The following is a 13,293-nucleotide window of genomic DNA, read 5'->3' on the forward strand; positions in this document are numbered from 1 at the left end:
ATGGAGTGGCATTGCTCTACAGCCAGTCCTCAGGGACACTTTATCCCCCTACCCCATAGAATCACCCAGACCCTGAGGATGCTGCCCAGCTGGGCCCTTGGGTTGTGACTGGGGGGCAATTCCATTAAGAGAGTTCTTGCTGAAGAGGCTGCCTAGTGAAAGGGGAGCATGCTGCTCTAGGAGATCCCAGTGACACCCTGCAGGCAGCTTCTGCCATGCAGTTGCCCAAGGGTGCAAGGTGCCCTGTCGGTGTTATGGCCTGTGAACATGCTACCTCATGATGCTTTGCAGATGCCAGAGTACTGCTCCATCCCTAGTCCCTACTTGTTGTGTGCCATGGGAAGTATGGGCCCTGAAGCTGTCACTGGGCACATGGCAAACCCACCACTAGAAGTTATCTTTAGGGGCTTCAACTGCAGCTGTCACAGGGCAAAGACACCTGTTACACCACTGGCCACCAAATAATAAAACTATAGCAGCTAATAAGGGACCAGAAAGTCCCCCAGCCCCAAGACTCCCTTGCCAAAGATCCCAGGCAAAAATAGTGCACAGCAGTGGTTTTCCACACTGCTTTAAAATGTTTACAAGAAATATTTTCTCTTGATTTTTCTTTTAAATTCTAAGCCCAAGTGATGCAAAGCAATAAAACAAGGGTGGACAACCTGCCCCATGTGTGCCACAAGTAGCCCCTGAGATCCCTGGCCACTCACTAAAGGTAGTGCTGGAATGGAAGCAGGGAACTCCAACCTCTAGCTGCATGGGGTAGAGAGGTGGCAGGACATTTCACCAGAGGAGGTGCCACTGCCAAGAGCCAGATTAAGACTTCCCTGGCCCTGCAGCTGCTGCCAATTTAAGGGCTTTGGATTCCTGCTTCCTATATAATACTGCAGTGTTTTCAGGGCTAGGGAATGGTTAACCTGGCTCTTAGTGGTGATACCTTCTCAGGCTGCTGCTGCTGCTCCACTCCACGGGGCTGGAGGCTCAAGCCCCCTTGCCTCCATTCTGTCACTCCAGGATGAAAATTTGATTGGGTACATCCCCAGGGAACAGGGATCAGAGTGGCAATCAAAGAAGAGAGAGACTGTTTAACTTGTGACACACCTGCCAAAAAGGTTGGCCACCATGGCCTTAAACAAACTTTTAAACACAGGTGACCACTAATTGTATGTTTCTCACTTGATGGGTGCCAAACATGACACACTGAGGGCCTGCTTTGCCAAAGTGCTGAGCATTCACACCTGAAACTGGAGTCAATTGTAGCTGTGCTTTAAACAAAGAGTGGTATAAAAAGATCCAGAAAGAAAACCGGCACTTGGCATTGATTACCCAAATTAGAAGCTACTTGAGAGATATAGTTTCTGTGCCTCAGTTCCTCATCTGTACAATCTAATTGTGACACCAAATACACTCATGTTTGCAGAGCACTTTTGTGGTGCATAGCAATGAGCACCATAAATAGTCCTATGAACAAGTTAGTAATTTTTTGCAGAGTCAAAATGTTTCAATGGATTAGAACCATGTATTAAATTATGATAAATAGCATTACTGAATAACCTCAGGGGCACTGATTGAGGTAGGATCCATACAGAAAAAATGTGTATGCATTATGATGTAGTCTCTAATTACATGACCATGTATGCATAAGGAAATTGAATTAAGATTGCACAGACAACCTTAAATTCTGGCATCTACTAACTTTCAAATATTCAACTCTGCAACCTTAACACCTTTGCAATGTAGTATTTCATATGTCATAGTCATGTATTCCATTGTTGAAACAAACAGAACTAGTTCAAAGGGATTAAAAAAAAAGTCAGCATGCATAATTGATACACAATATTATGGTCCAGATCAGGGATGTCCAATTGACATCCCTCAGGATGAATCTAGTCTACAAAACTGAGGAATAGGGAAATATCGTTGTCCAGTCATGAAAGGACTTGGCTCGGAGTATAGAGTATTGTGACCAGTGACCCACTATATAACCCAAGGCAAATCATTTACACTCTTATGACCTGTTTTCCTTTCTATAGGCAGAGACAGAATCTGCTTCTGTAGAGTGATTAGAGATCATTGGTGAAAAGGGTCTATATAAAAAAAAAAAGGTTAACACCAAGCTCACCCAACCCTTTAAAGTCCATTTAGAGCAGTGGTGGCCAGCCTTTTCAGCAGGCTTTCCACAAGTTTAGCACCCCCACCCCACTCCCCAAAGGTACATAGTTTAACCTTAAAGTCTCAGAATGGAGGCAGAGGGGCTCAGGTCTCCAGCCACAACAAGGTGAAGCAGGGCAGAAGCAGGATGCTGTTGCACAAAAAGGTGTCAACCAAGAGCCAAGTTAACTCTTCCCTGACTCTACAACCGCTGGAGTTTATATCAGGAGTGAAGATCTAAAACCCTAAATTTGACAGCAGCTACAGAGCTAGGGAAGGGTTAATTGGCAGTTACTCCTAATACCTCCTCTTACAGTAGCATCCTGCCTGGCTCCATTCCAGTGTCTTCTTTTACTGAGCATGAGGGGCTCACATGCCAGAAAGAGCAGCCATCCTGTCACTCGTGATACATATGCCACAGGTTGGCCACTTCTAATCTAGAAAAGCTGATACCACACACCCAAAGCATCAGCACTTAGTGTTTTCCCTAAGTAAACCCCAACTTAATGCGTAAGCAGCAAAGTTGAATGCCTATTTGGCTTCCTTCTTTCCACACCAAAAGCACCTTCCCTCGCAGAAAGCATCTGGCATAAACTTCTGTACACCTTTATCACCTGCCTCTATTGCAATTTACACCAGCTTCCATTGAGCTATGCTAGTTTACATGATATGAGAACTTAGTTCAGTCTTATACAGAACTTTACAAAGGTGGGCATCGTGATTATTCTGGGAAACAGAGCACGAATAGTGTCAGTGTCTTGTCCAAGGTCATAGAATCAGTGAGCTACACCTATTTCCATCAGCCAAGGACCTGACTAAGCATTTTTCTGATTTTTCAGTGCATCTTCTTGAATATGAAAGTCCAGAACCGAACTTAAATAGAATATCCAACCTCAAAAATAGGGCAAGTCTGTCCATTGGTTTTAATGGAGTTCCACACAAGATATGCAGCTCAGCGAGCTCTGTGTTTTCATTATCATTCTAGGATGTAAGTGGCAAGGAGGTTACTCTTCCTTGAACAACAGTCTGTTTTCTTTTGAGTAAGGACAAGTGGTTTAATTACCATCCTAAGAAATATTTCTTTAACACTTCCTCTTGAGATCAGGGATGTCATAAATTCAGCTCAGTGAAGGAATGCCAAGGGTACTTGCGCTTACAGTTAGATACATGACTTTGCCAAAAAAACCCCAAAAAAACAGGACCTTCTTCTCACTCAGCTATCCACACCCTGTGTATGTTTAAATGATGTCAGCTGACTTCAGTGAAGGAAAAAAAAAGGCACCCTGCTAAAGTAATGGGAAGTGAGCTGGATTCCATTTTGATTCCTGCCTAGTTACGATGAGAGAGTGAGAGAGGAGTAAACCTTGGCTTTCTGCTCTCAGCTGGAGCTTCCAGTGATGGCAATTAGAAAAAAAAAAAGACTTTAGAAACTATGAGCTGGCTAATGTTTGTACTTTAGGACTGAGGATTACAGGACCAAATAATTAACACCTGGCAAAGGAATTGCTATATCAGCTCTCTAACAGTCAATGGAGTTGAAGAACTTATGATCACAATGAATTTGGCCAGTAATACACAAAATAAAGGCCAAAGTATTATTCATGTGATGTGTAAGAAATCAAGGGCTCAGAACCAACCACTGCACACAGTCCAAGATAACCAGTTTTGCACACAGCTTCTCCACAGAGGTAGGGCAACACCAGTCAAGTCTGTTTCAGGAGACGGAGGAGAACCTCCGTGTAAATCCTCCACATGCAGAAAGGAGTGCGGAGAAGGCCTCCAGTAGTGTTTGTCCATCCTTTTCTGCATGTGGAGGATCTACAGCAGGGGTGCTCAATACCCATCCCATGGGTCAGATCCAGCCTCTGGCACATGTCTTCCAGCCTGAAGGGATGCCCATGGGCCACAGCCCTGTGGACTAGATCAGGTGTGCATGGTGATGGCCCCTTAAAGCCAGGCAGGGGCTGCATGAGGCCTCAAGGCCTGATCCTGGCACATGGGGGGTGGCATACAGGGGTTGTGCGGAACCCTATCAGGCTCGCAGACCATTGTCCCACTGCTCCATGTGCTGCAGCGGGGCTAGCTGGGGCACAGGGTGCCTCAATATCTGGCTAGCCAGCAGGCAGCCTGTGCCCCAACCAGCTGGGGAGCAGCACATAGAGACGGGGGAGCAGGCAGCACAGGGCTGAGTTGCCTACTCCCCCATCTCCACACGCTGCAGAGCCCCTGTGCCCCACCCAGCTACTCCCCGGCTAGCTGGGGCACAGCGTGCCTCAAGATGGGGGAGGGGGCAGCCCTGGGCTGCCTGCTTCCCTGTTTCCACATTTGTCCCAGCACACGTCACTTCGCTGTGCTTTGTGCCACTTTTGTTCAGGGGTTGGGGTTTTGGGGGGTTTTTTTTGCTACCAGGAAATCCCAGTAGCAAATTTTGCTGCAAATTAGCAGTGCCAAGCAGGGTTTAATGTGCAATGTGTGTGGTCTGTGGTGCTGCAAACGGTCCCACAAACTGCACGTGCCTGAACATTTGGATCTGGCCAGAGCGTCTTTAAAAGTTCAAAATACTTCAGTGCAGTCCTTATGGAAAAGCCCAATGGGACTTAAAAGGGATATAGCTCATTGGGTGCAATCTGAATGACTCTGAAAGCTTTTAGAATTGATTTAGTTTCCTTGCTATGGAATATTTAAGCCTGCCTATTGGATCCAACAAGGAATTTTATCCTTCCCATATGCTGGCTTTAAAATTTGATAGAAAGCACCTTGTGTTAAATTCTACAGGATTTCCCCCCATGTCCCCTCTTGTTTGATTTTTCTCAAAGCAGTAATGTACAACTTGTGGCAAGAAAGGACAGGACCATGCTTCTGCTCCCCTCATTCATACAAGTAGTGCCACTGAGCTAAGTATAGGTGGCCAGAACAGAGCTCAAAGTAAGGGGGCAGTAGAGAGGTGTCAGTATTTTGCTTGGACCAAAACACATTTTTCTCTGAGACTACACTCTCAGTGGTTTCCCATACCTGGGACCACCCCCCTCACTCCCTCTGAGGATTTACTAGCTCTCCGTTACTGATAATGGTAACTAAACCATCCTTGTATGACAACAACTGTAGGATTTTCCTGGTGGTGCACACCATCTCAGCATCTTCTCTACCTGCTCTCAGCCTAAAAACACAAAACTGTTATTAGCAGAGATTACAGGAGGAGTGAAAGCATGCAAGCTTGCCTTAGCTTTCTGATGGTTCTGACAAAATTTGGGACAATTCTGGTGAGGGATTTGCTATTGTTTTTAGAAATAATGGGAGGAAATAATGACCTGTCTTCTTTGTTTTTTATTTTTTTAAACCATCACCTTCAAGAAATTCAACTTATAGCTCCAGTTTGCTTCATCTCATCACAGGGCTTTATGAAGCTCAGGTCAAAGTGCGGCCAATCCACATCTGCAGAAACATTTCAGTTTCAACATAAAAAAAAGTTTAAAAAGAACAACTCTACATTCACCAGAAGCAGCTGACCTGTGATTTAGCCAATCTTTGGTCATGTTATCTGCAACAGCTAAAAACACTTGCAAAGCCCCTGATAATTGTATATACTTCAGATAGCAGCAGCAGTAGAAATTTTTTTAAAAAGAGCCATTCAATGGAAAGCACGGGGCTACTTAGTGCTTTCCACAGTCACCTCTGAACAGCTGCACTTTTTCGTTCAGAAGGGAAAGTGAGGAAGCAAGGCCTTCCTTTGAAGCAAGATGCTCTTGATTGGCAGGCAGCAGCCCTGGTGCAGGCTTTCAGGGAAAGCTTGTTTGCGGTGCACGAAGGAATAGTTGGACAACTCATACAAGTTTTATAAAGAAGAATTTTTAACTTTCATTAGCACAAGTTGAACAGCTGAGTCAATAATGAGAATAGCCTTCAAGCTTTGTGATTTCCTAGAGAACAAGATAGGAAAAATTTTGAACTAAAAGAACTGTGGGGATTTTCAAATGAAGTACACATTGTTCCTTTTATGGCAAAGGCATTGTTCACTTGCTGGTCCTGAAACTGTACAAATAAGGATGTGGTGGGGGTTTCCTATTCTATACAAATAAAAGTGGAAAAAAAGTTCAACATTTGGCATGTCCCCCACATTCCTAAGTAGTGTGTCTTTAGCCCACTGGGCATTTAAACTCAGATACATGAAAGAAGAGCAAGTTATGGATGAAGAACAAACATAGCCAAGGGACTTTGATCCCAAAAGCTTGCAGAAAAGGACAATTTTCTTGCCAATTTCCAGTTGGTCTAATAAAAGGTATCATTTTGGATGTTCTGTTTTTTTGTATGTAAACATAGCCAAGGTGTTTTGGGAGGAAGTATCATGCTTTACTTGTTAATCACACATTCTGCTACCTGTTCTAAAGCCTTACCTGTCCTTGAAAGTAGGAATAATTTAGCAAACAGGAAGAGAAAAGGTGGTCCAGTTGCTTAGGTACTAGCCTAGGACCCAAGATGCAATTTTAACTTTTCTGCCATAGGTCACACAGGGAATCTTGGGCTGGCTGTAACACCTCAAGTTTCTAGTTTTCTAGGGATGTTGTGAAAATAAAGTTCACTAAAGAGTGAGACACATTCAGCTATTATGGTAGCTGGGGGGAAAGTATATAGCACTTTAGATTGTTAGCATGCTGTCATTAATGCAGAACTACACTCTCATGAAGCTCCTGTCCTACTCTCAGAGTCCTACTTCATTCTCTTATGCACAATGTCATTGCACCCAAAGTGAAGATAAAATCCAAATGTGAAGCCAGAGCTGCATGTGAAAAAGATTGAGCTACAAAATCCTTGATCAACCACATTCTCCCTATTTCCACCCCATCTCCTCAAGCATCCACCCCAAAAAATCATAGAATCATAGAAAATTACGGTTGGAAGGGACCTCAGGAGGTCATCCAGTCCAGGCAAATCTTTTAGATGGAGAGCCAGCCCTGCTCCAGAGCCCCTGGCAGCCCAGGCCCAATGCTCCTGCCGCTCTACTCTGGTGCTTCTGCCCAGCTGTCGCACTGTTCCAGTATTTGACTACTCTCCTAGTGAGGAAGTTTTTCCTAATATCTAACCTAAATTTCCCTCACTGCAACTTGAGACTATCAGTCCTCATTCTGTCATTGGCCACCACTGAGAACAGTCTAACTCCATCCTCTTTGGAGCCCCCCTTCAGGTAGTTGAAGGCTGCTATTAAATCCCCCCCTTTCAGTCTTCTCTTCTCCATACTAAATGGGTACCTGTAGATGTGCAGAGAGGCTGCTCCAAGGTGCTGTAATTACAGCACGTCAGAGCAGACTCAATTAATTATGTCTGCTGAAGTGTAATAATTAGCACATCCCAGCAGCCTCCACATCTCACGTATCTTTGTGCTTCAAAATGGTGGCAGGGACATTTTAACTAAAGTTCATTTGACAAGCTTTAGTTAAAGTGCTCTCACTGTCATTTTGAAGTGCACGGATACTGATACGTGAGACACGGAAGGCATTTTAGCTTTCAGAGCCGCACTAATTAAAGCACCCCTTTCCCCCGCACAGAAAGCATGTAAAAATGCCCAATAATCCCGGTTCCCTCAGCCTCTCCTCAGAAGTCATGTGCCCTAGTCCTCTAACCATTTTCATTGCCTTCTTCTGGACTCTCTCCAATTTGTCTACATCCTTTCTGTAGTGGGGGACCCAAAACTAGACACAGTACTCCAGATGTAGTCTCACCAATGCCAAATGCCTCTCAGGATATGACAAAATAGAAAATGGTTGTATGGGAAAGCAAGCAAGCAAGCAGAAAGGAACATATGCAGATTGATAGGCACCATGGCTCATAAAATAGTCACTACTCATGTCTCTCCTCTTATAGGCAAGACCTGTCATTGGGCCACGATTTATTTTCGAGCTGGAATTCCCACTGAAGACAGACTTTGCATATACATACTTTCCTACCTACACTGGTATGGACACAGACCACATGGAGGACAGGAGTAGTAGAGGTGTTGTGCATTTGCTGAAAACCCCTCTGCAGGCTTGAGAAGGATTGCATGCAAGCAGGATGAGTTGGCCTACCAGAAGTGAAGAATTCAGGAAACTTGTCTCACACCCAGAAATATTCATGGAGCATTGCGCAGACCAGCATCCTCTAACATTGCTCTGAGAAATGTAAAGGTTCCCTCACTGTCCTATGAACCTGACCTAAGAGATTGGAAGAACATAATGGACAGTAGGGAGCCAAGGACAGTAAGGGAAAGAAGTGCGGTGGATATATATTTTGGACCTGGGATCTCTACCCAGAGATCCTCATTGATCTGGCCATGGTATTTTGGTATTCTAGTATTTTGCCCAGTCATGCCCATAGCACCTTCTCCAAGTTCTTCTGAGACTACATCAGTAAGAGATAGCACAGTTCAACCAAGTGTCCTCAGAAGTCATGAATCTTCCCAGATAAATTCTCCCCTTCCTTAGACAAAAGACCCCCACCCCTTTTTTATCTATTGAGATGTAGGATTCTAGGCTGCCAGATTCCTACTCTTATACATTAACAATGTTAATGATATTGCCTCTTGCTATCAGTAAGATTCAGACATTTCTTGTCACCTTGAATTTGAGCCAAAGTCTTTGAAGCAGAACAGGAAAGTCTCCCTCCAACTTCAGTCTTATATCAGGGTTTTATTCAAAGCCTATTAAAGGTCATGGGGAATCTGGGGCTCGGTAAGCTTTAGGTCTGCCTCACAGAGAATATCGAAAGTCTTTAGACCTGGCTATTTTTTATAAACATTCCTATTTTGAGACTACGTCTAACTAGAGCACGAGACAGACCTTATTTTGTCATGTTGGCTGTATTTCCTCAATAAATGTACCACAATAAACCTACTAAGAATTAGTGGCTACCCATACATGTGGTCAGGTCAGGAGGAGGGAGGAGTTTTAATTAGAGCAGTTTCTGGACAGCTGCTCTAATTAAAGCACCTCGTTTGTCACATGTATTTAGCCCTCCATGAATGAAATTTAGATATAGCATCCCATGGCCATTTTTAAACCCATGGGGGCCTATATCCATGAGGGTGAGGCCACACTGGAGCATTTCAATTAGAACGCAGAGCAGACTTGATTAATTAAGTCTGCTCTGATGCGTTCTAATTAGAACATGAACCAGCACATGTATAGGCAGCCTGTATGTCTTACTGCCATGAGTGCAAAGTGGAACAAGCTCAACAATTAATTTAATAAAATTACAAATGTAGCCTCTTGTGTTGGGGAATTAAACAGAAGCCTGTTTTGGGGGGTTTTTTAATCTGTTTTTTCCAGCACTGTTTCCATATAATTTTCAGCTGGTGAGTGAACTGGTTGTTCCAAAGATTTATAACTCAATGTGATTTGATCAACCATATAATTCATGTGGTACAGATGTGCTGAATCTTTTTTTAAACAGGCGAAAAATTAACACACTTTAGGTAGGAATTTTCAGACTTTGGTAGGACTTATTTAGAGCTTGTAACCATTTTCATTTTTGAAGAGACAAAACAGCAAAACAGAAAAATGAGCCTCTGAATGCTCATAAACAATCCCCACACAATTACCACAAATTGGAGCACACTGAGCTCTGTATTTTATTTATGCGTGTGTATACACACACACACACACACACACACATAAAATCTGGATTTGAAAAATATCTACATCAAGAGAGAAACTGGAACGGGGGTGTGTGTGTGTTTCATATATACAATATAACCCCCATGTCCCCTGGGATTGGCCATTTCAGTGTCTCTATGGCTTAGTTTATCTACCAGTAAAATTGAGGAAGTGTTTTCCCTAACCCACAGCAAAACTTAATTCATTAATATCTGTGAATACATAGTATGATCATTAAAAAGGTGAAAAGTGGTTTTGTTTTACTTCAGAGGCCTAGACAGAAGCAAGTATTTAGGGACATCAAATGGATTCATTTCTTACTTGTGCAATACTCTACCTTTCAGGTTGAATCCCTTAGGCATCAAACCAGTCACCTCCATTTCAGGGACCTCATCTTCTTCAGCATTGGAGAAGTTTGGTGGGAGGGCTCTTCGCCCATTCAGGCTAGCAGAGGGTGGCTTCTTCTGACTTGCTGGTTGAGACATTGTCAAAATGTTGCAATCCCTAAAAGAAGGAAAGAAAGCAAGAGTAAAGGAAAATGAGTCACAGTTGCATTTGTAATTGCAAAGAGTTGGAAAGAAATAACAGTACGAGATGCCAGTGAGCTACACCTTTTTTAGTCTCACATAAATAAAAACCAAAGAGGCAAAAAACATCAGCCAAATGATGAAGTGCCTCAAGAAGTCTAATAACTCCTTGAGGCTTGGAAGGCATTTTGTATTTGTCAAAACACGTGAACAAGGGGAGGAAGCAAACCTAAACACAAAAGGATTTGTTTGAAAAAAACCCCAACAAGAGTTCAAAACATTTGGGAGACTCCATATACCACAAAACTATAATCCTCAGAAAGGCTGAATGATGAATTAATAACTCTATAGACAGATTCTCACACAGCCTCTCCCTAATAAAAAAAACAAAACATTTTATGTTATACTGCAGCCATCTCTCCAAAGCACCACAGCTTATGTTAGAGTTTGTGATGGTTACTCTAGTCTTTTGTCTAAACCTGTATACACACAAAATATGTAGGGGACTTTCCTCGCAGACACCCAAACTCTGCCTTTCAGTATTCATGGAGGGGTGTCGGGAAATCTTCCTCCACTTATTTCTCCAGAATTAACTAATGTCAGAGAAACCTCCCATCTCCAATGATAAAAACATTTCTCTTTGAAGTAGTTTCAAGCTGATTTCATATCAATTTTTGGGAGGAAGGGATAGCAAACGAAAAAGAGCCAAACGCCTGCTCAGAAAATACTCAACTTCTCCCAAATTCCTTTAAAGCAACAGTTCAAAAAACACAGAAATTATTCAACAGCATTTATTTCTTTAAGAAAAAAACATCAGTTAGCTATGGTACCTTCTGTTCAGATGCTCTTTTTCCTACTCCTTGCAGGCTTTCTCAAGTGCAGGGAAGTCTGGCAGTAGTTGGGGGCTCTTAAATAACTGTTGTAAGTCCCCCTTCCTCCCTCCCTCCCTCACCCTGTCATAGGGCAGAGCTGGAATGGCTTCCCTTCCCTGCCAAACCCTCCCCACACCACCTCCAGGGATCAGCAAAAGCTGCTGAACCTTAGTTGTCTCTCTCTCCTTCCCTCCCCCTCCCCTGGACATATATATCTGGAATATTTCAGTACACACGTACTTATGGAGGGAAGCTCTGTCAGGATGTTGCACATAGATTTCTCAGTCCTTGGCTGCAGCTGAGCTGCAGGGAGTGGGGGCTGCTCCTCATTGCTAGACCTCATCTTGGAGTTTCCTCATTACTGGTCAAAGTTGCCCCTGCTGCACAGCTACAGTGGCAGCTATGTCACCTGGGATCACCAGTACAAGACATGGTGTGCCTCTTTTCCCTGCACCACACCTTCCACTTATTCCCCTTGCCTGGGGCACAGAAGAAGCCTTGATGGTTTTGTGCTACTTAGGGATTCCCTCACATTGGGAAATAGGCAACTGGATAGCTGAGACTACAGAAGTGTTCAATAGGGGCCATATTCGGATTGAGGATCTGGACCGCAGCATGGGTTATTTTTTCACCCAGCCATAAACGCAGGGCCAGATCCTTACCTGGTATAAATCCATATAACCAGTTTATACCACCTGAGGGCGTGGCCCTGGTGTTTTCAAAATCTATATACATAAATGTTCCTGTGTATTGAAATGGCATGCATGCAAATGTTCCCATGCACAATTCTGCAAGTACAAATTTAACAGTCACGTTGGTAAATCTAGCACTGTTTCTCTATAGTGAAAGGGATACAGCCATGGCATAGGATCATGCTTGACTGAAAATGTATTAATGACACTTGTTCCAAACAAGAACATAAGATACTGTAATATATTTGGAGCTATCTCTTCCAGCATGTTAACTGACTCCATGCATTAGACAATATTGTGCAAGAGCCCTGGGTCCTCCCCATCATTAGATAACTGTGTGGTTCTTTCATACAACAATAAGGGTGGGGGGAGCATGAAATATTTTCAACCCAAGCACAAAAGTAACACCTTCAGCTACTTTCACTGCTTTCATTTGATTTATAGTCCAAGTTGATGCTCTCCCTTTAGGAATATGTGTACAGTAGCAAAGCATGCTGTAACCACCACAGTACAAATACATTTTGGATATTGTGATTCCCTTCCACCAGCTGGCGGAGTAAAGGGACAGAAGAAATGTTTAAACTGAAGAGCAGCTGATTGATATGATCCACCCTCCTGGTCTTCATGTGCTTTTTCAAGCCATAACTCTCCTATTTAAATCAGCAGAAGTTACCACACCCTCCCAAGGAGCTTTCCAGCAGATATTGGTGAAGAGATAGAAGCTAATTCCAGGAAGGCAACATCCAGTGAGCTGTGAGGGAGGCTGGGCCAGGTGTGGCCAAATGGAATTAGAATTACTTGTAATTTCTGAGTTTTCCATATGAGGTTAATATGTGGAGCCAGGTTTGGCAAGAGTGTATAGTGAATCAAAGTTTTGCTTTACTTTAAAACTCGGGTGTTTAACTTGATAATGTAAAGCACGCTAGCAGTGAATGTTCAAAAAACAAAACACTGCCAATCCTTATCATAATAAAAGACCCCCTCACCTGGCATAAAGACTAGGAAAACGCCTGCTTATCCACTCTGAGGTTTATCCTCATCAGCATCTGGACCACAGCATAGGTAGGAGGCGCCATGCACATAGCTACCAGGCAGCCTGGAGAGCAGTTCCCACAGGTAAGTGCAGGGGGAGAGGTTTGAGGCCCCTGTAGAAAGGCAGTTAGGCAGGCCTGAGGCTGGGACTACTGGCCAGCCGGGCAGTGACTGGGGTTTCGAGCCCAGGGCTACAATGTGCATCCACAGGGCCCTGGAGGGGAGCAGGATGGGGTCACGGGCAGCTCATTGGGAGGATGGGGCTGGGGCCACCTCCCCACCATTGTGGACACTCCTGGTGGGGCTGTGGGGACCCATGTCTCCCAGATATGTGTGCAGGGTAGGGGTGGGGACATGCTGCCTGCTGCCCACTTCCAGCTTGGGCTCCTGTCCT

The 13,293-nt window shown here is 43.9% G+C and overlaps 1 protein-coding gene across 2 annotated transcripts in view; it reads right to left on the minus strand.

Moving 5' to 3' along the window:
* The window catches only part of F13A1 (coagulation factor XIII A chain), a 101,579-nt gene extending 90,339 nt beyond the window's left edge, over positions 1–11,240 (minus strand). For both annotated transcript variants that reach the window (XM_059724366.1, XM_006267941.4), the window contains exons 1-2: positions 11,134–11,240; positions 10,114–10,280 (exon numbers count right to left, since the gene is read on the minus strand). In XM_059724366.1, coding sequence (XP_059580349.1) covers positions 10,114–10,261 — 148 coding nt within the window. In that variant the 5' untranslated portion in view covers positions 10,262–10,280; positions 11,134–11,240. The remainder of the gene's footprint in view (positions 1–10,113; positions 10,281–11,133) is intronic.
* Between the last annotated feature and the right edge of the window lie 2,053 nt (positions 11,241–13,293).

The sequence above is a fragment of the Alligator mississippiensis genome, chromosome 3 (assembly GCF_030867095.1).
Source record: "Alligator mississippiensis isolate rAllMis1 chromosome 3, rAllMis1, whole genome shotgun sequence".
Classification (NCBI taxonomy): Eukaryota; Metazoa; Chordata; order Crocodylia; family Alligatoridae; genus Alligator; species Alligator mississippiensis.